General features: G+C 34.2%; 5 protein-coding genes across 5 annotated transcripts; all 5 read left to right on the forward strand.

Moving 5' to 3' along the window:
* Positions 1 to 904: 904 nt before the first annotated feature.
* On the forward strand, positions 905 to 3,780 carry LOC123905990 (cell division cycle 20.1, cofactor of APC complex-like). Its single transcript, XM_045955816.1, has 4 exons — positions 905 to 1,223; positions 1,844 to 2,119; positions 2,337 to 2,606; positions 2,725 to 3,780. The coding sequence occupies exons 1-4, from the start codon at positions 1,143 to 1,145 to the stop codon at positions 3,448 to 3,450; spliced, it is 1,353 nt and encodes a 450-aa protein (XP_045811772.1). The 5' UTR covers positions 905 to 1,142; the 3' UTR covers positions 3,451 to 3,780.
* Positions 3,781 to 7,604: 3,824 nt separating this feature from the next.
* Positions 7,605 to 11,396, forward strand: LOC123905991 (uncharacterized protein At1g51745-like). The gene is made up of 4 exons (XM_045955817.1): positions 7,605 to 8,067; positions 8,307 to 8,500; positions 8,718 to 8,975; positions 9,911 to 11,396. Exons 1-4 carry the CDS (start codon positions 7,889 to 7,891, stop codon positions 11,041 to 11,043), a joined length of 1,764 nt encoding a protein of 587 aa, XP_045811773.1. The 5' UTR covers positions 7,605 to 7,888; the 3' UTR covers positions 11,044 to 11,396.
* Positions 11,397 to 16,327: 4,931 nt separating this feature from the next.
* LOC123905992 (2-(3-amino-3-carboxypropyl)histidine synthase subunit 1) lies at positions 16,328 to 19,702 on the forward strand. Its single transcript, XM_045955818.1, has 2 exons — positions 16,328 to 18,162; positions 19,249 to 19,702. The coding sequence occupies exon 1, from the start codon at positions 16,490 to 16,492 to the stop codon at positions 17,888 to 17,890; it is 1,401 nt and encodes a 466-aa protein (XP_045811774.1). The 5' UTR covers positions 16,328 to 16,489; the 3' UTR covers positions 17,891 to 18,162; positions 19,249 to 19,702.
* Positions 19,703 to 20,397: 695 nt separating this feature from the next.
* LOC123905994 (chalcone synthase 6) lies at positions 20,398 to 22,073 on the forward strand. Its single transcript, XM_045955819.1, has 2 exons — positions 20,398 to 20,820; positions 20,939 to 22,073. The coding sequence occupies exons 1-2, from the start codon at positions 20,643 to 20,645 to the stop codon at positions 21,928 to 21,930; spliced, it is 1,170 nt and encodes a 389-aa protein (XP_045811775.1). The 5' UTR covers positions 20,398 to 20,642; the 3' UTR covers positions 21,931 to 22,073.
* Positions 22,074 to 24,247: 2,174 nt separating this feature from the next.
* Positions 24,248 to 25,926, forward strand: LOC123905995 (chalcone synthase 6-like). Its single transcript, XM_045955820.1, has 2 exons — positions 24,248 to 24,534; positions 24,644 to 25,926. The coding sequence occupies exons 1-2, from the start codon at positions 24,357 to 24,359 to the stop codon at positions 25,633 to 25,635; spliced, it is 1,170 nt and encodes a 389-aa protein (XP_045811776.1). The 5' UTR covers positions 24,248 to 24,356; the 3' UTR covers positions 25,636 to 25,926.
* The last annotated feature ends 1,678 nt before the right edge of the window (positions 25,927 to 27,604 follow it).

Consider the following 27,604-nt stretch of genomic DNA (forward strand, 5'->3'; position numbering starts at 1 on the left):
TATTTTCTAAGTATATATATGTATGAAGAAAACTTCAGTGTAAAAAAAATGTATGAAGATAACTTTAAAAAAATAAACTTATAAATTAATGAAATTTAATAAAAATTAAAGATTTAACTTACATGTAACTTTAGTAAATACAAAAGGGGTAAATTTGAGGGGCTAAAATTAAACAATTGTGAAACTCATGGGGTTAAAATCGTACAATTAAAATTTGGAGGTCAAAATTGCACAATTATAAAACTTAAAGATTAAAACTGCATTTAAGCCTAATTTTTGAAACATGACATCTCACAATATAAATATTTGTAGTATATTATAAATTAATATAATTTTTCTTTTTATAGGTAGACGAAACGGTAAAGTCATAATAAACTCACCCACAAATAAGAAAGCCGAAATTCGAAGCCCGGTTATAACGTCCGACCTAATAATGTCGAATTTTTATTGGTTAAACTAGAACTTACGCACATAAACCAACAAAGAATTGGTTGAAGTTGTAAGAATTTTGGTCCCCTTATCTGGGTAGAGGTTTGATTTCTAATTTATGTGTATGGAGAAAATTCGGTTGAGAGAGGAGAATCCACTTTATATGTCTCACAGGTTCTCTGATAAAATTTAATCATCGCTAACGACGATGTGGAAACTTCGTATCACTATCGTGTGATAAAAAAAACTTACGTACATAGTAAATAATAATTGTTGACTTTTTTTTTTACTAATTATATAATTGTTGACTTGGTGACGGTGTGCATAGTAATTGTATCGAAATACCAAAACTAGTGATAGCCGTTGCGAGTGAAATCTTGGTAAGAGTTTTCTTAATAACGTACAAATCTAGAAATAGCCGTTGCGAGTTTTAACCCTAATTCCCCAATTCCTCTATGCTATATATATACAATACATCTCTCTCATTTTTCTAACATCATTCATTCTAATCTCTCTCTCTTACAATCTATCTAGTCGCTAATCGCTATCGTAACAACCGATTCAATTTGATTTTCATTTTGTCTAATTCATTTCTTTTGCAGGGTTTCGTTTTTTGATTCTTTATTTCATTTCAATATTTTAATTTCTTTATTGTTTCATTTGTTATTATTCTATTTTGTATATTGTTTGTTTCTTTTGTTTTTCATCTAACAATGGATTCAGGATCTTTGAGTTCTTCCGCCGTCAAAATTGGATCACGCTATCCTCTTCAGAGAAAGACTTCCAAAGATAATGTAACAAACCAACCTTTTCTCCTTCTGCCTCCAAATCTTTCTTAATTACGCTTTTAATCATCAATTTACGGATTTAATTATGCAGATCTTTTGCGATTAGGGTTTCAATCTAAATTCAGATTTTAATAATCAAATTGGGGGTTTTCTCACTATTTGTATAACTAACTAGTCTACAGATTGTCGATGGATTTTCAAACATCTACATGATAAACTGATAATTTACTTTCTGAATTTTTGTTTATAAAAATCAAGTTTTTGACCCTTTAAATGTTTGATTTGTTTGTCACCATTTTGCAAATCTTTCATAATTAGGGTTTTAATTCTAAAATAAATTAGGGCTTTTGTCAGTAATTGGATAAGTAAATAATCTAATCTAATTATGCAAATCTTTCACGATTAGGGTTTGTAAATCCAGATTTTAATAACAAATTGGGGGTTTTGTCAGTAATTGGATAAGTAAGCACCAAGAATCTAGAAGAAACTGGGAATATTTTTTTGAAAACTGAAACTGGGAATATTTTAAAAACATTTTTCATAGAATAAACAAGATCTTTACTTTCTGAATTTGTTTATAAAAATCATGTATTTGATCCTTTATTGATTGATTGTTTTGTCACCAGTTGGACAGATTTATACCGAATAGATCCGCAATGGACTTCGATTATGCTCACTACATGCTAACAGAAGGGGCTAAAGGTAAGGAAAACCCAGTTGTGTGCTCCCCTTCCAGAGAGGCTTACAGGAAGCTACTTGCAGAATCTTTGAACATGAACCGGACCAGAATTCTAGCTTTCAAGAACAAGCCGCCTACACCAGTTGATTTGATCCCTCATGAGATTACTTTATCAACTCATCAACAAGATAGAACCGCCAAGCCAAGGCGAATTATTCCTCAGGTGCATTATTGAAATCTGATTGATATTCCCCATATTATGTCATTATTAGTTATAGTTATTCATTTTGGTTCTTTGATTGCATGAATGTACTCCAATTTGATTTGAAATTTTTGAAATTCATATGGATCTGAATTGTTTTCTTAATTCTTAGTAGTTTGTTTGGTGTGAAACCACAATTTTATGCAACTTTGTGCTAATTGATTTGTTGGTTTTTCAGACTTCTGAGAGGACATTGGATGCTCCTGACCTTGTGGATGATTATTACCTCAATTTATTGGATTGGGGAAGTGCCAATGTTCTTGCTATAGCACTTGGAAACACAGTGTATTTGTGGGATGCATCAAACGGTTCCACTTCAGAACTCGTTACCGTGGATGACGAAAACGGCCCGATCACATCCGTAAGCTGGGCTCCTGATGGGCGTCATATTGCTGTTGGTTTGAACAACTCTGAAGTTCAACTGTGGGATACTGCTTCGGATAAGCAGGTATTTTATACTTGTCTAGTGTTATCCTTAAAAATCAACATTTTGAACTATATTGATTGATTATCCAGTTCATACTAGTTTACTAATGTCGTTTGTTATTCTTGTTATGTTTCTACAGTTGAGAACTTTAAGAGGTGGGCATAGGCAGCGTGTGGGGTCTTTGGCATGGAACAATCACATACTAACAACTGGAGGGATGGATGGTAGAATCATCAATAATGATGTAAGAATTAGATCACCCATTGTTGAAACATACAGAGGGCATGAGCAAGAAGTTTGTGGGTTGAAATGGTCTGCTTCAGGTCAACAATTAGCCAGTGGAGGGAATGATAATCTACTTTATATCTGGGATAGAGGTACAGCATCTTCTAGTTCCCCAACACAGTGGCTTCACAGGCTTGAGGATCATACATCTGCAGTAAAGGCACTTGCTTGGTGTCCTTTCCAAGGGAATTTGCTAGCTACTGGTGGAGGTAGTGGCGATCGAAGCATCAAGTTTTGGAATACACACACAGGTGCATGCTTGAACTCAGTTGACACTGGGTCTCAGGTATGTTCCCTGTTGTGGAACAAGAATGAGAGGGAGTTGCTCAGCTCTCATGGATTTACACAGAATCAGCTAACACTTTGGAAATATCCTTCAATGGTGAAGATGGGAGAGCTCAATGGTCACACTTCAAGAGTTCTTTATATGGCGCAGAGCCCGGATGGTTGCACAGTGGCAACAGCAGCCGCAGACGAAACATTGAGGTTTTGGAATGCTTTTGGCACTCCAAAAGTAGTTGCCAAAGCTGCGCCAAAAGCGAGAGCTGAGCCATTTTCACATATTAATCGCATTCGATAAGCAGCAATATTTGAAACAGTTTGGAAAACCAAGTTGTTTTTTTCTGGTTGAATACATCTACTCCACAGTAGCCGCAAAAGCAAATGTGTAAATATAGAGGATGGAGTTGTTTTTATGAGACTTGAATGTACATTGTATGTAACATATAATAGTGGAAAACAACACTTCATTTGCCCGTGGAGTAGTCACACCACTTGTGATGAACCACGTATATCGGTCTTCTTGCTTATTTTTTTCTGCTTGCTGAGTCTGAACTATTTGTGATTGACAATTAGATCTTATGGTCATGGTAAAAATTTGGAATAAACTGTCAATTGAAACTTAAGTAAATGAAAATGATGAGAAAATAAACCCTCGAGTAAATAAAAATGATAGGTGGTTGTGAAATCCATTGTTTTTGATAAAAATTCTGATAGAGGATTAGATAGTAGTTAATTAAATAATTATTAGGTGGTAGTTAATAAAATAATTTAGAAGTAGAATTTATTTTGTTATTTGATTGTTGGTATTTTTGAGGATGACACATTAAGTCATTTTGTTCCTTCATCACTTTGTCCCATTGGGGATTCAACAAATCTAAGGGCTGATAAGCATTGAAAGTCACTCTGTCCATCTTCATCACTTTGTCTTAGTGGCAAAAGATAACTGTCGGAGAAGATCCTTAATTTGGTAGACCAAGTGGAAGCGGGGTTGGCGTAAACCAAAACTATTGGATATTGAAACCAAAACTAGTATAGAGATTACAATGAAAAGCACTTGCATGCTAGCATCTTCCCTTCCAAGCAGTTTGACCAGAGTTTCAAATCGAGGAGAGGTCAGATGATGTGAAAATGAGGTCGTCGGAGCAAAGTATTTGAAGTTTCTAAAGATGTATGACTAAGCCCTTCATAACAGTATTATAGGATCCAAAATTGGTTTAATCATAAGCAATACCTAATTTATATTGCTTCTTCAACATTTGCCTCTCGAGTTCAAGAGCGTGGAGAATAACATCTTCTCTACATGCATACTTCTCTCTTTTCTTCAATGGCATACCCTTGGCAGACTCTAATCTTTCAATGCATCCATCAAATTCACCGCATCAAAACAACTTCACACACTTTGATTTCTCCAAATTATACCATTCTCAGTTAAAAAATATACCAACACAAATAACAAGAAAAATCAACACAAATACCACTAATAACAGTCAACAATCACTTCATTTGATAATCACAAAATTAACAAGCCTTCATAATTTCATGACAGAAAAAATATTTTTTTCTTTTGACAAATATCTACTCTGCAGTGTGAATTGAACTAAAAGTTGAAACCAAAAAAATTGAATTTTGACAGATTAAAATGTAAAGCACTTACACGATAGCATCTTCTCTTCCGAGCAACTTAACCGGAGTTTCAGATCGAGAAGAGGTTGGATTATAAGAACTGGCAAGGTCGTCGGAGCAGAGTATTTAACCAGGCCACCACGAACCGTTGCTTCTTTGAAACCAAACGAGGGATCAAACAACGCTAACCAATGCGCTTAAACCATCCATCTCCTCCTCCTCCTGCCCTCTCCTCATCACTTTCATTCGCTTCCTAGATTTTGCTATATTTATTCATCGAAAAAATGAATAGATACGGTAGCTCAACTACCATTAACAACGATCATGAACGAAAGAGGCTCCTCAATGGATAGTTCATAAAATAAGATGTGGATTAGAGTCACAATCTCCTTAACAAACTCACAATATCTAAAAATGTAGATGAGAGAGGCTCCTCAATGGATAGTTCAAGACCCTAATAAGCTCCACCTATATCTTAGATTAATCCATTAATATTGAGTTATTATCCATTATACACCAAATGGTAAGTTAGTAAAACATTATGCATTCATGTTCACATAATGTAAGCTCCACCTATGTCTTAATCCATGGTTTCTCTACCCGTAGACTTATATCCCATTTTGTAACAAAGTTTTAAACAAAAGGTGAATTTGGTTATAAATCATAATTTACATAAGTGGTTTATTTATTTATTTATAAAAGGAAAATGTTATTTGAACAATAACTTTCAAATAAAAATACGACAATTTATATATTCATGTCACTTTTAAATTTTTTTAAATAATTTTTGCACATTTCAGGAACCATACATAAAGAAAGATAGAATACGGTAAATGATAGGACATGATGATGGAAACCCGAAATTTATAGGTGCAAAAGTATATATTATTATCGAAACATTATAAGTTCTTCTTCTAAGTAAAATCAAAAAACATTTGGCTTTTTTGGATTGTTCTTTTATGGAAATATAGTATTAAATTACAAACATTTGAAGTGTTTTTTTTTTACTAAATATTTTTTATATACAATTTTTGACTAAATATTTCAAGTAAATATACTAAATATTTTATTAAATAGATTTATAAATTGAGGGAACGATGAAACACAAAATAACAAATTAACAATCTAAAGATCAACCCTCCTCAAATATAATCCCCTCCTCTTGACTTAAATAAACCACACCGTTTCCTTCTTTTGCCAATATGAATATCGAAAAACTGCGTGAATGAGCATTTGGCCACAACACAGTCACAAATACACACAACCATTCTTCATCCAATGTTGAATCTTCATCATCGTCGTCATTATCATTAATAAACAATAATATGGATAATGTCACCAACAAAAACATGATGATGACAAATGCTTATGTTGCTTCTATTCATCCAGATCTCCTTGGAGGCTTAGTATCACACTCACTAGAGCCAACATCATATCCGATATTCATCACCATTTGTAGCAACAAACGATCGGTGACATTATCCATATTACTGTTTATTAATGATGACAACGATGATGAAGATTTAACGTTGGATGAAGAATGGTTGTGTGTATTTGTGACTATGTTGTGACGAAACGCCCATTCACGCAATTTTTCAATATTCATATTGGCAAAAGAAAGAGAATGTGTGGTTTATTTAAGCCAAGAGGAGGGGAGCGTATTATATTTGAGGAGGATTAGCCTATAGATTGTTAATTTGTTATTCTGTATTTCATCGTTACCTCAATTTATAAATCTATTTAATAAAATATTTAGTATATATAACTTTACTCGAAATATTTAGTCAAAAATTATATCAAAAAAAATATTTAGTAAGAAAAATAACTTTAAATGTTTGTAATTTAATACTATATTTCCATAAAAGAACAATCCAAAAAGCCAAATGTTTTTTTATTTTACTTAGAGGAAGAAATTGATAATAATATATACTTTCATATTCTCATATATTATACGACAACTTATAATTTATTGTTATAGTTTTATAAGCATTACTCACCTAAAATAATCCTTCCACATTTCAGGACATTAAGTTGTCGTCTTTTTATCCATAGATTTTTTTTTGAAAATTGTCCATAGAAAATTGTTCATATAATATATGAGTAGGTTTTACAAATATCCAACCATGCCCATAGTATAATCAATTATTTAATGTGTCAAAAAAAATTCAATTATTTAACATTTATATATTTTTTCTCTATAAAAAAAATATACCATATATATATATATATATATATATATATATATATATTTTACTTAATCAATAGAAACCACGCTCCTAGGCATGACAATGGGACGGGGCGGAGACGAATTTTGCTCTCTCAAAATCCAAACCCATAAAGTTTGGGTTTTCCCAAACTCATCCTAAATTCGAGCGGGGATAAAAAATATAACCCCAAACTCATACCCAACGGGGGGTTGAGTATTTTAGAATTTAAATGTCCAAAATTATTTTCTCTCAATAATTTCTTTTTTAAAATAAAGAAAAAAAATAGAAAAAATAGTTTGTTTAATAGTAAAATTAAAAATAACAAATAAACATATGAATGTAATTTAAGAGATTGTTTAAGCGTTTCTAATTTAAAATATGTGAAATCTAATTTTTAGTATAAATGGGACGGGTATAAATGTACTCATTACCCACCCCAACCCCATCTTTTGAAATCGATGAAAACGCAAACCCGAACTCAAACTCAGTCAACTCAAGTTTTCTCCATCAAAGTAGGTATGATTTGAACGGATACCCGCGGGTATGAGTTTTATCGTCATGTCTTACCCGCGGGCATGGGTCCCACATCATTAAAAAACAAAAACCACGCTCCTACTAGAATATTCATTCATTCACCTTACCTAAGTCAAAATTGAAAACCCTACTTACCAAAGTCAAAATTAAAAACCCTAGAAACGAAATTCCCCAAATCTAAATAAAATTCTGTGCCCTAATCCACATCTCATTTTCACCACTATCTCACTGACAAGCTCTTCCGTTCATCATCATTTCTCTGCACCGGCGGCAGCTGAGCCACCGTCTCTATACATTTTTTCAGCGGAAAAAACGAAAGCAAAACTGGGGAACCGTAAGAAAGTGAAGAGGAGAGGGGAGGAGGAGGAGGAGATGGAAGGGTTAAGCCCGTTGGATAGCGCCGTTGGATCCCTCGTTTGGGTCCAACGAAGAAATGGTTCCTGGTGGCCGGGTCAGATACTCTGCTCCGACGACGTCACCGGTTCTGATAACCCGACCTCTTCTAGATCCGGAACTCCGGTTAAGCTTCTCGGAAGAGAAGATGCTATTGTGTAAGTGCTTTTCGTTTTAATCTGTTTACTAGTTATTTTTTCAAAATTCAATTTTTTTGGTTTCATTTTAGTTCATTTCACACTGCAGAGTAGATATTTGTCAAAAAAAATTTGATTTTTCTGTCATGAAATTATGAAGACTTAATTTTGTGAATATGGAATGAAGTGATTGTTGACTGATATTACTGATGTCTGTGTTGATTTTTCTCATTGTTTGTGTTGGTATTATTTTTTTACAGAGAATGGTATAATTTGGAGAAATCCAAGCGGGTGAAGGCATTCCGATGCGGCGAATTTGATGGTTTAATTGAAAGGGCGGAGTGCGCCCAGGGTATGCCCTTGAAGAAAAGGGAGAAGTATGCCCGGAGAGAAGATGCTATTCTCCACGCTCTTATGCTCGAGAGGGAAATGCTGAAGAAGCAGTATAAATCAGGTATTGCTTCTGACTAAACCAATTTTCGATCATATAATACTGTTATGAAGGGCTTAGTCACACGTCTTCAGAAACTTTAGGAAATTATTAGGAATTTAGGGAAAAAGTAGTTGAGGAATATTGAGAAATATGTAATGAAGTCGTTTGTGTATGTATATTGAATTTTAAACTAGTGAAAATTAGGTGTATCTTATAACCTGGTGTGTTTTGTTTTCAGGACCTGGGCAAATGAGCGCAGCATTCAGAGCGAAGAGGAGCAGATGTGTGTACTTACCAGCTGAGTCTAGTGATTCTCTGGATTACAACGAAACTCCACCCAATATTCCAGTAACATCTTCCCAACTTGGAGGGGAGTATCCTTATCAAAGTTCATTTGATGAGGAGAGCGAATCTGATTCTTCTGAAACTGCTTCTATGGATTCTGAATCAGATTCTTCTGAAACAGACAATGACGAAGAAATGAATACATTTTCAGGTTTAGCATTTACTGTACTTCTTCTATCCTTATATATCTTAACTAAATGATATTATGAATAGTGTTTTAAAAACCGGATCCACAGCCAATCTGGTTAGCATATTTAAATTTTAAAGAAATTATATATGTGAACTCATGGATGGTATATATGTGAACTCAGGATATTATATATTAATCCGATCATTTCTCAAATGTTATATGTGAATTCATGGATGGTATATTTGTGTTCCTTGTTGCATCATGTAGTGATACTTCAACAATGTGTCTAGTCAATGTAGTAGAGGTTGTTTACTCAAAAAAAAATATTAGAGGTTAAAATTAGGACAATTGTGTATAAAGAAAATTTTAGGTGACAGTTTTGAAGATTCTGTTTTTCGTCAAATTTGTATGAAGATGGCTACTTTCGTTCCATTTATGGTTTTCAGTTGAGAAGGATCCTTTCTAAAATACAATAAGTACATAGCTGGAGGATCAAGGGTACTCTTAAAAAACATAACATAGATAACATAAACTCACCTAATATTACAGACAACTTGAATATCACAGAGAGACAGAGTTGAAAAGCTTGACATAGATACAATGGAGTAAGCTTTAAAGTTACCCAGTTCTATAATCTATGTGGGTTGGAATTCATATATGGTTTCCTTTATAACTTGTAATGTGAATTTCTGTGGCCATAAATTTGGCGTTAGGAATTTGTATTCGTGAATCCATTTTTAAAATCCCTATGGCTATAGTCTATTCCTCCTCCCTCTCGTTTTGGTCATCATTTAGATTTTAGAATGTCTTATATTTTTGGGCTTATTATTCTTTTGCTCCTGGTGAATATTTCTGTATTGAATTTGTTCTGAGTTTTGTGTTGGACTGTTTAGTTTTAGTTCTATATCACATCATTTTTCTTTTGTTCTTCTGATGTAACTTTACAATAACTGCAGACAGTAGTCATGATGCTGAGGAACAAGAAAGCACTAGCGGTGAGGAGCCTGGCGTGTTAGCAATTTCCGGTGACATGCCTCACCTCTATCGGCGGGAACCTAGAACAGTGGGTGAAGCATTACCCAAATGGCAATTCAAAGAAAAGAGGAATAGCTTTAACCTTGCAAGAAGGTCTGTTGTTGCTCCCGATGATAGTGATCAAATGTTTGGATCGGAAGATGAATACTCTTTAACTCCTGAAGCAGTTGCAAAAGGTCAAAATAAAACTTGCCATGGTGTTGATTGGGATGAATGGCCTTGGGAGGATCAGCCTGGTTTGAAAGGATATTCGAATTTTAAAGAGTTTGATCCATTAGATAGTGATCTCTATCATTATGATGGGGGGAATGGGTCAATGCTGGTAGATGTAGACATAAAGGTTCAAACAAGTTACCGGAAAGAGCCTGTCCCTATTGTATCTGTTATGAGCAAGATAGATGGGAGGTCTATAATTGGGCACCCAATCAAAATTGAAGCCCTTAAGGAAGGCTCAACTGACAATCTATTTTCTGCGATTGATGACTTCAGTAACGATGCGGTTGGATATGAGGGAAAAAGTGTGCTTCCAATTCCACTAGCTTGGGGGACTGCAAGGAGAACGACTGGAAGGAGAACAGCTGCAAGGAGAACAGCTAACTTTCGTGTCCCTCGACCACATATATTGTCATCAAATGTTGATGAGGACTTCTCATTAGATCAAGAAAAAAATATTGATTATAAGAAATTAAATGGTGGAAGTTCCGGTCACAATGCAAGCCTTTGGAAGAAGAGTGGCCTTAACAATGCTGGGCCTTCAATTGACAAAAAGGCCTCTAAAAAGGGTGCAAAAAAACTGAACCTGACATCTAGTCAGAAAACAAGAACCCTTTCCTCTTTATCTATTGAAGATAATCTTAATAGAAAATCATCACTTACTAGAAGTTTTAATCGGACAGGTAAGTTGACTAAACCAGAGGTCTCAGGGATCACTACTGTGGCTTGCATACCAGTTAAATTAGTATTTAGTAGATTACTTGAGAAGATTAATAGGCCACCTTTAAAAGCATCTACTAATGCGGATGTGTTGAATACTGGCGTGGAGAAAAGATCTTAGGTTACTAATGTGTTGAATACTGGCGTGGAGAAAAGATCATAGGTTACATGTACATTGTTATATTATTAGAGTAATAATCTTGCAGTGGTGGCACACCAAGTTGCTGGTTTTCTTGTTTCCAGCAAAATAGAAAACTTATTCAATTGATTGTTGGTATTTTGAGGATGAATTTGATGTATAGACCTCAAATTCGTCCTTGTAGATACATAAACAGAAGATGCATGAAGTTATTTTGTTCTTTTGTAGTGTACAATTCTCAGGATGTTGTTTTTCTGTGGCAATACTTTATGCAAAAACCATTTTTGTTGGACCCTAAATGCAACTTATATTTTATGATTGATAGGTATTGTAGTTTTTATCTTGGTTTGTGTTGATAAAAAATTTTTGGTATAAAACATCAGCAATTTAAATTATGTATTTTTTTTCCTCTTCAAACTAACATTCCTGTCTCCTACTTTCTATACTCTACAGAAATGAGATTGTTTGACAAAAGTTGTATTGCAGAAACTCAATTTTGTGCAATTAGCAACATAGGATCATACTTGAAGGATTAATATCACTGTTGATATCATCTACAAACCAAAATGTTGCTGATAACTTTGTTAAGTTAAATGCACCATAAGTTGAAAAAAAGGTCTTGTTTTTAGTTAAAAAGATCTTGCTTAACCGACAATGCTGATATTATTAAGTAGGGTAGACACTTTCATCCGAGTTCAAATTTGTAACATTGCAGTTGTATTAGTTTCGGACAACAACAACAACAACAAAATTAAGCAAAAATTTAACAAGCTTTAGTTTATCTAATCTAGGAAAATAATATGCGATTGAACCATAGATTTGAATTTTGTTCACCTGTTTTTATCGCTGTTCATTTTTTTTGTTCTCCTTGTCCTCACCACTTGTATTAAGAATTCACCATTGATACTCAAGATTACTTGTAGATTTTATACAAGTAATCTTGAGTAATTCGTTGTGAGAATGCTACAAAAACCATTAACAAAAAGTAAGTTCATAATATATATTGCCAATAAATTAAAATGTTTCACATAATAAATCAATATATACTTACCAAAACATTTCTTTCCCCATTAACAACAATTTCATTAATCTTAGACTCCCAAAAATACACTTCAACATTTTCCAATTTGGTTAGATTAGGTCCATCAATTTCATCACTAAATACATCTTTACTTTCATCAGCTTCGTTACGGTTAAAATCTACACAAAAAAAAAAAAAAAAAATCCCAATCAGAATCAATTTCATCAACACTACATTAACATTTATACAGGAAAAAATATATCAAAGATAAACTTTAAAAAATTAATGTCTATGTTGATTTTTTTTTAATATAGTCTATGTTGAAGTTAATGCTATCCAGAAAAATTATGGAGTCTTAGCAAAATTTCATATGTGATATGATATATAAACAGTCAAACAAAAAATTTTAGTTTTGCCAAAACTAACCCCAAAAATTTAATTTTACTCTAAACTAACCTCTAAAAATACCAAAATTTTAGTCAGAGCCCGAGCAACTGTCCAGACTTCCTAGGACTTGGCTCCGCCCATGCTTATAAAGCGATGCATGAATGTTAAAATTTACAATCATATGAGTTTTTATTTTTTTGAGGGACGACTTGAAGCGATAAGGGCTGAATCTTAGTAGATCGTGGTAGCAAGACCACTCTACCACTTACAATACTCCGCCGCGTATTTAAGTCGTCTTACAATCATATGAGTTAAACAAACATATTTTTAATATTTATATAATTAACATGAAGACAAAACAAGACAACTATTTTAAATCACTGACATAAGAAAAATGACGGGTCACAATAATAAAACAAAAACAAAACAAAAATACACATTTTTTTTTATCTTGTCGCTTTAAGATAATGAAAGAGACAACATTTCTTTATCGAATTCAGATTTTTCTTAAAAGAAAATAATAAATATTTTTTTTGGTTACCATGATAAAGATATGGAGTTTCCACCGTGATTAATAATTAATCTCCACCGGGAAATCTGTGGAGCACCCTAGGTGGAGTCTCCCCTTTCAACTGAACTATTTCTCTACACATGTGTTGGAAATCGAACCCCTACCCTTGACCACCTGCATAATAAGTCCAAGACCCTTATCACTTATACCAATTCATTGTCGATATGAAAATATTTCTTTAATAATGCGCAAGCAAAGAGGAACAACACAAGATCAACAATAAAAGCAAATCAATCACTGAATTAATTAACATGCATTGAACAAAATAATTTGACCTGGAGCGAGATCTAGACATTACATAGTTGGTGAAATCGAAACTAGTAGCCTCCGCCGCACATACCAAATCCAAAGAACCCGAGACAACGAAGCAAAGAAAACCCTAAATTCGATATTTATATACTGAAAACCTAAAAGTTATGGGCTAGATTGGATTGAAAATGATCCTAAAGGCCCAAATAAGGAACAACTATAAAAAGTTTAAAGTTTATTTTCTAAATATTACTTTATATTTACAATTCATTAGTATTGCCGCTTTTAAGTCAAATAAATAAACTTTTACATATTTTTTTTGTTGTTGATATAATGTAGGGCCTAAGCCCAAAGAAGGATTACACCAAAACTAGTCTGGCAATACTAATCTCAGCTTTGTCATAAAAAAAAATGCATAATTTAAGTCGGGCTTGACTCATAATATGCGTAAGGGCATCAACACAACAGTTTGCTTCATGATATGTGTGTGTAACTATCTCCTCCGAATCCAATATTGCAAAAGTCTTCTAATTTGCTGCAACACACTCCATCCTTTACTACAAGCTCTTTCTTCATTTTTCAACATGCTCACCACACTCTTGGAATCACTCCTTAACTTCACATCTCGAAATCCCAAACTCTTAAAGCATAGTAGTTATAACATTATAGTCCCCTAGTCCTCTTGCATATCCACCCATCTAGTTGCCAGTACTTCCTCGCACAATTCCACTACAACCACATCTATCTGCTCTCATCCTTGCTTTATCTGTAACCTAGTCAATTCTTGGAGGTTGCCAACCAACTCGATGTTCAATGCTATTTCGGACGTGTATTGTCCTATCCGCCTTCTTGGACAATTCATACTCTTGAGTATATTTGACTATAATCATATGAGGATTGCTTGGTCTGTTGAAGTTATGCCACTTCCAAATTGAGTGACACGCTACAACCCAGAAACTTGGCCAATTCTCAATACCAATACCACCAATAGCTCTAGTGATGTTTAACATTATCCACTAGTGGAGACTAGAATTAAAAAATAAGTCACGCCAGCGGATCCACACTGTGCAACCATACTACCATGCATTTCGGACACAATCCCTTAACACATGTAGTTCTGTTTCTATAATATTTCCACAAAATAAGCAATTTGGGGAGCCTAGCTGCATAAAAGATCATGTTTCATTAACCAAACAAAACTCCTAACTTGCTCCGGCACTTGCAGTTTCCATATCTTACTCCACACTACATCACACATTTGATGCTCATCCGCGACAACAAGTTGTATGTTGATGCTACAGAGAAACCACCATTCTTACTTGTTGGCCACGACTTTTTATCTATACTGTGATCAATAGATGAAGGCGAAATGACATATAGTTTCTACAAAATACTTTCAGGTAGCCACCCTCTCAACAGATCCCAATTCCACTCATGTTCAGCTATGCACAAATTATTAACAAAAACATGTATTAAAGTAATAGGAATATTCACATCTAACTCACATATTCTTAGTACAGGTTCTATCCGACAACTCTATCAAGCATGAGTTTAAATACCATCACCAATAGCCAATAAGAAAATCTATCGATGTTTTGTTGCAATTGCACAAATATTTATGTTTATCAATTTCATAGTCCACTTTATCCTCTCATGCTACAGTTCCCAGTGGTCTGAACCTGGTGCTGCATTAGGTTAGGGAGCTGGCCTTTTTTCGCTCCTCTCACATTCATTCGTTCAAGTTGAAAGAAATTGTTTATTTTTTTCCAAATAATTTAGTAGGAAATTTTCACCTCTTAAAAAGGATAAGTAGAGAATTTCGAACGACTAAAATACCAAATTTAACGATTAAAATATCAAAATTAAATTAAGATCGTCTAATTTTAATCGAACAACTAATAAAGAGAGATCAAGTAAATTAGAAAACATTGTAACTACATAGAATCATAATCCTTTTTATTTTTTGCTTGAAATCGTAATCCTTTTTAGATAATTTAAGGGTATGTTTGGTTCGGGGTTTTTGGAGGGGAGGGGAGGGGAGGTGAGGGAATATTTTAAATGTTTTGTGTTTGGTTCAAATTTTATGAGGGGAGAGGAGGGGAGGGGAGGTGAGCAAAATCCCTCCAATGACCAATTTTTGCTTCCCCCAAATTGGGGGGATTTGGAGGGGAGGGGAGGTGAGGAGAGATGAGTTATTATAATATTAATTACATTGACATAATTATCCTCATATTTATTTGAAAATACCAAAACTATCCTTTTAAAATTTATATTAAATTTTGAAAATACCAAAACTTTCCTTTTAAAATTTATATTAAATCATACTAAGTTATTTGCTTGTTGCCATTTTTTTTACGTTGCCAACATCCTGTGTTTATTTTTTTACCTGTACTATTTTTATTTTTTTGTTTTAATGTACTTTTTTTTTACAAGATACTTGTTTTTATTTTTTACCTATCCTACAACATTTTTGGAATGAATACTTTTTTTTTATATATAATAAAATGAACACTTTTTAATTCGTTGCACTGTACGTACATACATACATATATATATATATATATATATATATATATATATATATATATATATATATAAACTATCAACAAGTTTTTTTAGGAAAATTAACTATCAATAAATTGTTTTATACATATTTTCATATTCTACACATTATATTTTAGAAGTGCTCTAATATTTTTGAACATAAAAAATTTTGTTAGAATTTTGCATTTGATTATTTTTGGAGTTTTCGGTTATTGAGTTTTCATATTTAATTGTTTATGTAGTGAATACTGAATAATTTTAAAATGTTGAGATTTTGTAAAGATGACAAGGATAAAAAAGTAAATTAATTTTAGAATCCCTCTCCTCCCCTTGTGAACCAAACACATATTTAGTAAAAATCTCTCACCTCACCTCCCCTCCCCCTCTTTTGAACCAAACATAAATATTATCCTCCCCTCCCCTCACTTCCCCTCCCCTCCATTAAAATTCCTCCCCTTCCCTCCCCTCCCCTCCTTCTATTTCGAACCAAACAAAAGAGAACAATTAAAAAAACAAAAAACAAAACAGAAAAACTGATTTAGGGGTTAGGGTTTATATATTTGCGTTTCAAACACTATTCTTCTTCTTCGATGCAAACTTGGAACACAAAAACACAAACACTGTCACGAAACAAAAAACATTGATAAATTCAAACCATGGAGTTGTTGAATCAATCTGAAAAACAACCAAACAACACAAACACTGTCACTGTTACTGTCACAAAACAACAAGAAAAACCAAAACCAAAACGATTCATCAAAAGTCAAATCCCAGATTCAATCCTAAACGACCCACTTCTCAACGCCGCAATTTCAATTCTTCCTTCAAACTACAATTTCGAAGTTCACAAATGTGTTTGGCGCGTCCGTTCCACCGCCGCTAAACGCGTCGCACTTCAATTCCCTGAAGGTCTTCTTATGTATTCTCTTGTTCTTTCCGATATCTTCACCAAATTCGCCGGCGTTACTCACTGTTACGTTCTCGGTGATGTGACTTATGGTGCTTGTTGTATTGATGATTTCTCTGCTCTTGCACTTGGTGCTGATTTGCTTATTCATTATGGTCATAGTTGTTTGGTTCCGATTGATTCAACTACGATTCCTTGTCTTTATGTTTTTGTTGATATTAAGATTGATGTTGATCATTTAGTTGATACTGTTAGGTTGAATGAAGGGTTTCTTGGTAAGAATTTGATTATTGCTGGGACGATTCAGTTTGCGTCTGGGATTCGGGCTGTGAAGCCGGAATTAGAGAAATTAGGGTTTAGGGTTTTGATTCCTCAGTCGAAGCCGTTGTCGGCTGGTGAGGTTTTAGGGTGTACTGCGCCGAAGGTGGTGAAATCGGTGGATGATATTGGAGAGAGTGTTTTGGTTTTTGTATCGGATGGAAGGTTTCATCTTGAAGCGTTTATGATAGCGAATCCGGGGATTAAGGCTTTTAGGTATGACCCTTATGTGGGGAAGTTGATTTTGGAGGAATATGATCATGTGGGTATGAAGGGGTCGAGGAAAGATGCGATTTTGAAAGCGGGGGAGGCTAGGAATTGGGGTGTTGTTTTAGGGACTTTGGGTAGGCAAGGGAATCCTAAGATTTTGGAGAGATTGGAAAAGAAAATGAGGGATAAAGGATTTGAATATACTGTGGTTTTAATGTCTGAGTTAAGCCCTACGAGGATCTCTTTGTTTGAAGATTCTGTGGATGCTTGGATTCAGATTGCTTGTCCTAGACTTTCTATTGATTGGGGGGAGGCTTTTCTCAAACCAGTTCTTACTCCTTTCGAGGCCGAGATAGCACTCGGATTGATACCTGGTTGGTGGGAGAAAACTCAAGTGCAGAAACAGAGTTGTGAAGATTTTACAGGTTGCAATAAGAGTGACTGTTGCTCTAACAGTAGCTGCGGAGATGCAAAGGGCACTCAAGATTTTGGTGGGGATTATCCGATGGACTATTATGCTCAAGATGGAGGAGACTGGAATTCCTCTTATGTGAAAAAGTCTAGTCGTCCTGCTAGGAAAATTTCTGTAACTTCTGTTGCTAATAATGTCGTTTCACAATAGTCTTAAATTTGCTTAGTTTTTATTGTTATACTTATAATTATAATGTTTTGCTCAAGCAGCAGAGTCAATAGCGCTATTGTTTTGTTATTGGCATGGCCATTTTTGACAATTAGGCTACATTGCTTATTTCTTGTTGATAAGCTATTCTTCTAAAAAGGGTAAAGGGAGCAGTTGTAACTTGTAAGTCACATGAGTCGAATTCTTGTTGAATTTATGCGAACCATTCTCACGAACTTGTTTCTGCAACTGTGCCTGTCAGCAAAGGAACTAAGGTACAAAATTGATAATCTCGTTTCTTTGTTTATGCATTTAACTAGTGTTCCATTCAATCAAGTATTGTTGAAATTATCCAAAACATATATAATATAGATTGGTATACCTATCAGTTGTAGGGCACATTAATCAAGCTTATGTATTCTTACTTGCCATTTTATGGCAGCATTATGCTATCCTAGGTTAGCTGACTATTGTGGCAGTTCATTGGTTTCTCAGTGAACTTGTTTCTTTACTAACTATAGTTACTTTGTGCAACCATGTATGTATCTAAAGTGTGTTTGGATATGTGTTGCTCAATGGAAAAATCTGTGTTTGTTCCGTTATGCTATGCTATTTTTGTTTGTTCTGTTAGACTAAAGATCTAGGGTTTTTATTTTTTAGAAGTGGTCTTAAAAACTGGATTTGGGAAATAATTGGTTATTTAACTGTTTTTAAACAAAAAAATTGGACTTGATTATAAATCCTAATCTTCATAAGTGGTTTATAAATGGATATGGTTAGGTTTTTAAAAATATCCAACCATACACTGCCCTAGCTACTGCTGCTAGCAGAATTGGTAGAACGGAGAACTTGTTGCTATTTTAAAATCCGGTTTTAGTTTTTCAGAATTCTGCCAGTAGCAGAATTTCAGTTTCAAATAGACGTGTTAGTAAAATCTAGTTTCAGTTTTTCTTTGATACTGCATGTCCCATTGGTGTGTTTGGTCTTTTTTATTTTAAAGTAATATGCAAATCTAGTCTTTCATTAACAAAATGTGTGTCTGTTTGGGACACTAAATATTTGATGTGTGATAGCAAGGAGATTTGGGGTTGAATTAATCTTACTGTCTTAAATACAGGCTTGCTATTGTTTGAATGTGGCGGTTTGGTATGTTTTTAGAGTGCGTTGGTTAGTACTATAGTTTTACTGAACTAAGCTCTGTATTGTTTTACCTTGGTATTCCTTGTGCTATAGCTTAGCATCTTTTATGGAATAATTAAATATTGGCTGGTGCATGGAAATAATACGGGCCATATTGTTTTTGCATACTGTTAGTTATTCTCTATATGTTGCGGAAATTTATATCTTTTGTATTTGCGCAGAGATAACATCTCAAGATGTGTCACCCATTATGATGAAGACCTTGAAATAATTTAGGATCACAAACCTTGAAATAGTTGCATGAAAATCTCCCGTTTCATATGCAGGAGTACCACCAGCGGCAGCTACAATACAAGTAGCTGGAAGGATTACATACCTCTCGATTATTTGGCCAGGAAGAGTTTATATTGGTCTTCAATTTGAGTATGAACGCGTTTACAAGTGTATTTTTAACAAGGCACATAGTTTTTGAGTTGATTCTTCTAATTCTAAGTAGTTGGCATACAAAATGTTTTATAGTATGTTGTTTTTAACAATTTGATTGTGACAGCTTTAGTGACTATATTATTTGTCTTTGTTGATCCCTTTTAATCTTTCCACTTTGTTGTTTAAATTGCTTGAAATTTAATTAAAATGGAAATCAGCATTTGATTGCTTCATGGAAGTTGAATTCTACTATGGTGATTTATTTATCTTTGGTACATAATTTATGAACATGTTCTAAACTGTTACGTTTATGTCAGTAGATGAATTTAAACAAGTTAAATTCAACAAGACCATTAATCAACAAGAATATTTGGATACTTAATTTTTAAACACCCATCAAACATTAAATAAGTTTTTTGTTTTAAAATATATAGTGAATTTTAATCCCTAAAAATAAAAATAAGATGTTTCTGTTTTCATCAAATTTTCTGTTTTGTTGTTGATTCTTAATTGACATATTTTTTAAGACATAATGTTGATATGTCTTATATATTTTTTTAACATAATATATACGTACAATAGTTTAAGGACATAATATGAACACATCTTAAGTATAAAAATGTCATAACTTTAACATTAATATGATTATAACTTGGTCATTATGGACAAAAAATGAAACCGAAAATTTTGAGAAGACGAAAAATATATTCAGTTTTCATTTTAAGAAGAATTTTTTTTTAAAATTTGCTATATTTTTATATTTAAAATTTTCTTAATTAATGGCAAATTATTTGCAGCCGGCTGTGATACATGTAACTTGAGATTTCACAAAAATAAGTACATAAATAAAACAAAATACTAGTCAAATTGCTTATAAAATATTCAAAATAAGTGGGTTTAGAAGACTACATAGGGTCTTCAAAATCATGCGGGTATTTGCCACCAAACTCCTACATGTCACAAACACTACCACTTACTACCAGCCAGCCAAGTTGTTGTGTTTGATGCACGTGATGTGAAGTCCCTTCAGCTACCCTCCAATATTCACTATCACCTTTTCATCTTCCACTCTTCCCTTCTGACCCTTCATATATTATATAACCATCTCACCTCTAACATATTTCCACAACAACAAAACTTCCTGTGATATTTACATACATAGCAGGAACTAACTACTAAATCTATCAACATGGTTAGTGTTTCTGAAATTCGCAAGGCTCAAAGGGCTGAAGGCCCTGCTACCATTCTGGCCATTGGCACTGCTAATCCACCTAACAAGGTTGATCAGAGCACATATCCTGATTTTTACTTCAAAATCACTAACAGTGAGCATAAGGCTGAGCTCAAAGAGAAATTCCAGCGCATGTGTAAGTATTTGCCTACCAAATTGTTACAAATTATTTGCATTACTATTATGTGATTGACTTTATTATTATCCAAATATTGTATAGTAGTACTAATATCATTTTTTTATGACTAATTCAGGTGATAAATCTATGATCAAGAGCAGATACATGTATCTAACAGAAGAGATTTTGAAAGAAAATCCTAGTCTTTGTGAGTACATGGCACCTTCATTGGATGCAAGACAAGACATGGTGGTGGTAGAGGTACCTAGATTAGGGAAGGAAGCTGCTGTGAAGGCCATTAAAGAATGGGGTCAACCAAAATCTAAGATTACACATTTGATCTTCTGTACCACAAGTGGTGTAGACATGCCTGGTGCTGATTACCAACTCACAAAACTCTTAGGTCTTCGCCCGTATGTGAAGAGGTACATGATGTACCAACAAGGTTGCTTTGCAGGTGGGACGGTGCTTCGTTTGGCCAAGGATTTGGCTGAGAACAACAAAGGTGCTCGTGTTTTGGTTGTTTGTTCTGAAGTAACTGCTGTCACATTCCGTGGCCCTAGTGACACTCACTTGGACAGTCTTGTTGGACAAGCACTATTCGGAGATGGAGCAGCTGCACTTATCGTTGGTTCTGATCCAGTGCCAGAAATTGAGAAACCTATATTTGAGATGGTTTGGACTGCACAAACAATTGCTCCAGACAGTGAAGGTGCCATTGATGGTCATCTTCGTGAAGCTGGGCTAACATTTCATCTTCTTAAAGATGTTCCTGGGATTGTCTCCAAGAACATTGATAAAGCATTGGTTGAGGCATTCCAACCGTTAAACATCTCCGACTACAATTCAATCTTTTGGATTGCTCATCCAGGTGGACCTGCAATTTTAGACCAAGTTGAGCAAAAGTTAGCCTTGAAGCCTGAAAAGATGAAGGCTACTAGAGATGTACTTAGTGAATATGGTAACATGTCAAGTGCTTGTGTATTGTTCATCTTAGATGAGATGCGAAAGAAATCGGCTCAAAATGGACTTAAAACCACGGGAGAAGGACTTGATTGGGGTGTGTTGTTCGGCTTTGGACCAGGACTTACCATTGAGACTGTTGTTTTGCACAGTGTGGCCATTTGATATGCTTAATTATTTTATTTTCATGTATCACTTTTAAATTTGCTTGATTTTTATGTAAGCATGAAAAACTCTTCACTGTTGGTCGATTAACTTTATATTATAAGATTGTTATTTATGTGATAAATATATTTTATAATTAATAACAAAATTGTGTTAACATATTAAAGACGATGAATATGATTGTAACCAGTGAATTACTATATTATGCAATAATGTAATGTGCTCTTTTAACTCTATTGATTGGGGATGTGCTTTTGTCAAACCAATTCTTACTCTTTGTGAGGCTGAGATAGCTCAGGGATTGATATGTTCCTGGTTTGTGGGAGAAAGCTAAGGTGTAAAAACAGGCTTGTGAAGCTGCGATAAGAGCAATTGTTGCTCGAACTGTAGCTGCGGAGATGCAAAGGGGACCAACGATTTTGCTTAGTGGCTTAAATTTCCCAATAGTCTTAAAATTGCTTAGTTGCTATAATGTTTTGCTCCAAACAGTAGAGTCAATAGCTTATTGATTTGTTATTAGTGGTTGGCCATTTTTGACAGTAGACAATGTTGCTTATTCTTTGTTGATAAGCTATTCTTTTATAATAAAGTGTTAGGGAGCAGTTTTAAGTCACATAAGTCGAACGCTTGTTTTGCATTTGTGTTAACCATTCTCACGAGCTCGCTTCTGCATTCTCACCAAAGGAACTAAGGTACAAAATTGATAAACTTGTGTTCATTGCATTCTCATGAGCTCATTTCTTTGTTTCTGCATTTAACTAGTGTTCCATTCCATTCCCTCAAAGTATTGTTCAAACTATCAAAAGCATATATTGGTGTACCTATCAGTTGTAGGACACATTAGTCAAGCTTAGGTATTCTTGCTTGCCATTTTCGGGCAGCATTATGCTATTCCTAGATGAGCTGAATATTGTGGTTCTGTTAATTGCTTTCTCGCAGTGAACTTATTCCAAATGTTCACATAAATGTTATATTCACTACTTGTGCTTTCGCGTAGCATCGTTTATTGAGTAATTAGATATTGGTTGGTGGTGCATTGAAAGATAACGCGCCAGATTGTTTTTGTATACTGATAAATATTCTCTATATGTTGTGAAAACTTATATCGGTTTTATTTATGCAGAGATAAATGTCTCAAGATGCGTCAAACTTGATAATGAAGACCTTGAACTAATTTAGGATCATGGACCTTGAAATAGTTGCAAGGAAATCTGCCGAATATATAGGAGTACCACCGGCTTCAGCTGCTATACCAGTAGCAGGAAGAATTACATGGCCGTCAATTGATTATGAAACTAGGAATAAGTTATATGGTCTTCGATTTGAATATAAACGTGTCCTATAGCTTTTTTAACAAGGCACATAGTTTTTGAGTTGATTCTTCTAGTTCTAAGTAGTTGCCATACAAAATGTTTTGTAGTATGTTGTTTTTTACAATTTGAATATGACAGCTTTAGTGACTAAATTAATGTCCTTGTCCATGTTAATCTTTTCACTTCGTTGTTTAAATTGCTTGAAATTAATTGAATGGAAACCAACATTGGTTTGCTTTATGGAGATTCTACTATTAATGGTAGTTTATGGAAATAAGTTGAAAACAATTTATGAACATGTTATATAGGATGTTTGGTACTAGAACACGTCAATATTACCTCGGTCCTCGGGACACGAAAATGTAACTCAAACCGCATATCCAAACATACCAATAATCCAAAATTATATGTTCTATAGAATAGTGTCAAAATGTTTATCTCACTAAAAAAATTTAAATAAGTAAATTCAAACAGACCTTTAATCAACAATGATATTTGGACACTCGTAATTTTCAACACTCATTCTTTCTTTCTTTTCTTTCTTATCAACATCACCCATATACTGCAACCTAAGAAACATAGATACTCTTAAAATGGCGAAGTAGCCGTAACCGGGTACACGTACAATACTTGTACGGTACGCACCAATCCGAACCCCTTTTTGCCCTCCTCAGAAATAAACATTTTCCCTAATTAATTGCAATTATTTGCAGCCCGGTTGTGTTGCATGTGACTTAAGATTTCACAAAATTAAGTGAATAAATAAAACAAAATACTAGTCAAATTGTTTACAAAATAATAATTAAAGAAAAGGGGTTGGACTTAGAGGGTCTTCGAAGTCATGCTGGTATTTTCCACCAAACTCCCTATCCCTACAACATGTCACAAACACAACCAAGCAGCCATAGTTGAAAGCACGTGATTTTCATTCAGCTACCCTCCAATACTCACAGTCATTATCAACCCTCCACTCTTCCCTTCATATAAAACCATCTCACCCCTCACATCTTTCCACCACAACACACTTCAACATTTACTTTTCTACAACAACTTCCTTAATAAACCATTATTTATTTGAGTTCAAGTTACATAGAAACTACTAAAGATATCAACATGGTTAGTGTGTCTGAAATTCGCAAGGCTCAAAGGGCAGAAGGCCCTGCAACAATTTTAGCCATTGGTACTGCTAATCCACCTAACAAGGTTGATCAGAGTACATATCCTGATTTTTACTTCAAAATCACTAACAGTGAGCACAAGGCTGAGCTCAAAGAGAAATTCCAGCGCATGTGTAAGTATTAAGCAACTTCTGATATTATATATGTCATTGTGATTGGCTTTGGTATTACTATTATCCAAAAATTGTTGTACTAATGTCATTTTTTTCATATATAATTCAGGTGATAAATCGATGATCAAGAGTAGATACATGTATCTAACAGAAGAGATTTTGAAAGAAAATCCTAGTCTTTGTGAGTACATGGCACCTTCATTGGATGCTAGACAAGACATGGTGGTGGTAGAGGTACCTAGACTAGGGAAGGAGGCTGCAGTGAAGGCTATTAAAGAATGGGGCCAACCAAAATCAAAGATTACTCATTTGATCTTTTGTACCACAAGTGGTGTAGATATGCCAGGAGCTGATTACCAACTCACAAAACTCTTAGGCCTTCGCCCATATGTGAAAAGGTATATGATGTATCAACAAGGTTGCTTTGCAGGAGGCACGGTGCTTCGTTTGGCCAAGGATTTGGCTGAGAACAACAAGGGCGCTCGTGTGCTTGTTGTTTGTTCTGAAGTCACTGCAGTCACATTCCGTGGCCCTAGCGACACTCACTTGGACAGTCTTGTTGGACAAGCATTGTTTGGAGATGGAGCTGCTGCTCTCATTGTTGGTTCTGATCCAGTGCCAGAAATTGAAAAACCAATATTTGAGATGGTTTGGACTGCACAAACAATTGCTCCAGACAGTGAAGGTGCCATTGATGGTCACCTTCGAGAAGCTGGACTAACATTTCACCTTCTAAAGGATGTTCCTGGGATTGTCTCTAAGAATATTGATAAAGCACTTGTTGAGGCATTCCAACCATTAAACATCTCTGATTACAATTCAATCTTTTGGATTGCTCATCCAGGTGGACCTGCAATTCTAGACCAAGTTGAGCAAAAGTTATCTTTGAAGCCTGAAAAGATGAAGGCTACTAGGGATGTACTTAGTGAATATGGTAACATGTCAAGTGCATGTGTATTGTTCATCTTAGATGAGATGCGAAAGAAATCGGCTCAAAATGGACTCAAAACCACCGGAGAAGGACTTGATTGGGGTGTGTTGTTCGGCTTTGGACCTGGACTTACCATTGAGACTGTTGTTTTGCACAGTGTGGCCATATAAGATGCTTAATTATTCATGTATCACTTCTAAATTTGCTTGATTTTTATGTAAGAAATTAAAACTTATCTAGAGTTCAACATGTGAAATCATATTCAAATAACATTTATTGGATGGAAGCAAGCTAGTTGAAGCTATCAACAAGTTATTTCACACATGAAAGACACTGGTGTCTCAAAGAAGCTGAAGCTCCGAGTCTTTAATTTGGTGTGTAAAAAACAATTAAGATTTGCTTAAATTAGATGAGAAGAGAAAATTAGAGATAACAATAAAGAGCTAAAAGGATTAAATATACTTGTGGACTAACCATTGATTTTTGTCACTGCTTCTGCTTTTTTTTCATTATGTAGCGCCTCTACATATAATGTCCCACATCGCCTATAGAGAAACTTACACTCCTATGTGTTGGGTATAAAGGACAAGACAAGGCTATGCGTTAAAAACATACCTCTTTTATTAGTTTAATTTAATAATATGATATGATTACATGATATTAAATTAAAATAGTTTGTTTCTTACTCCAATAGAAATTGATTCATAGTATTTTAGTTGATTAATTTTTGGAGAATGTTAACTTATGTTCTTAAGTGCACATGTTAAGAAGATAAATGTGAAAAAAATTTATTGAACTTGTGGTGTACTCCTATTTAATTATCTAAACATTAAATTCTTTGTATCATTAAATGTTATATTTCTATTTTTAGGTAGTTTAACATGTGCCCTTAGGGCACAAGTTAACATGACCCTTAATTTTTTTTGGTGTGTTGAAACAAAATATTTTAAATTAATTAGTTGAATGGGTTGTGTTTTGCCATGCATTACCCTAAAGCAAGGGTAGTCGCCCCCTTACAATTTTAGTTTAGATTTTTGAATTTGGATCTTGGTATTGATTGGAGATTTTATAAAATGTGAAGATGTTAAACTTGTTTTTTTTGCTTGTGATTATTAGATGAAAAAATTTACATTTATTAAAAAAATGTAAAATATAATAATTTGTAATATAATATTTTGTGTTTTTCTTGAAACAAGTTTCCATGAGAATGAGAATATGTAGATAAAATTTATTAGTTATTAATGATAAGCCACTCTCAATTTAGAAAAAAACACTATGGTTAAAGTCTCCTAGGGCAAGTGAAAATGCTAACATGATGAACCGAGAGTGATAAAGAGATGCTTAACGGCTTAAGCTCATGCACGACAAAACTACTTAACGTTTTTTGTGATGATGTTAACGATAATCTCAAAACATGCATCATGGAAGAAGAGCAACACTTACCTAGGCACAACACTAAATGACACATGTTGAGCACACACACGAGTTCAAAAAATTTAAAGATAAAGTGATGGGTTAATATTAAGTGATGTGACTAAATTGTTTTATTTTTATTTTTTCTTCATTTGTGTGTATGTGCCCAACATGTGTCATTTAGTGTTGTGCCTATCTAACACTTTCTCCTTAGAAGAAACAATGAGCTCAACCATGAAAAAAAAAGACATTAATTGTTAATACTTTAGGGAAGAAGATCCACTACAAGGTCTTGGAAAATTATTTGCGGCAAAATTGGTCTAAAAGAGGTAATATCAATATCTCCGATATGGCGGATGGTTTCTTTTCCATTCACTTTACAGATGAAGTAGATTACATCATGTCTTGGTCTAAAAGACGTAATATCAACTTATTCCGATATGGTGTGTTTCTGACCATTATTTAATTATCCAAAATATGGAGACATCTATTTTCTAAGAATATTGATGATATTAAGAAAGTGGCAGTTTGAATCCGTATTCCTAGACTCCCGCTAGAACTTTACAATAGTAGGTTCTTATGGAGGATAGGGTCGGCATTGGGAACCATGCTAAAGATTGATCGTCTAACTTCCATCCACGATCTAGAGGACAATATGCACGTATATGTGTTGAGATTGATCTAGAAAAAGTTTTGGCTCCTCACATTGTTATATGAGGGACTCCA

Source organism: Trifolium pratense, linkage group LG2 (assembly GCF_020283565.1).
Source record: "Trifolium pratense cultivar HEN17-A07 linkage group LG2, ARS_RC_1.1, whole genome shotgun sequence".
In the NCBI taxonomy this organism is placed as follows: Eukaryota; Viridiplantae; Streptophyta; class Magnoliopsida; order Fabales; family Fabaceae; genus Trifolium; species Trifolium pratense.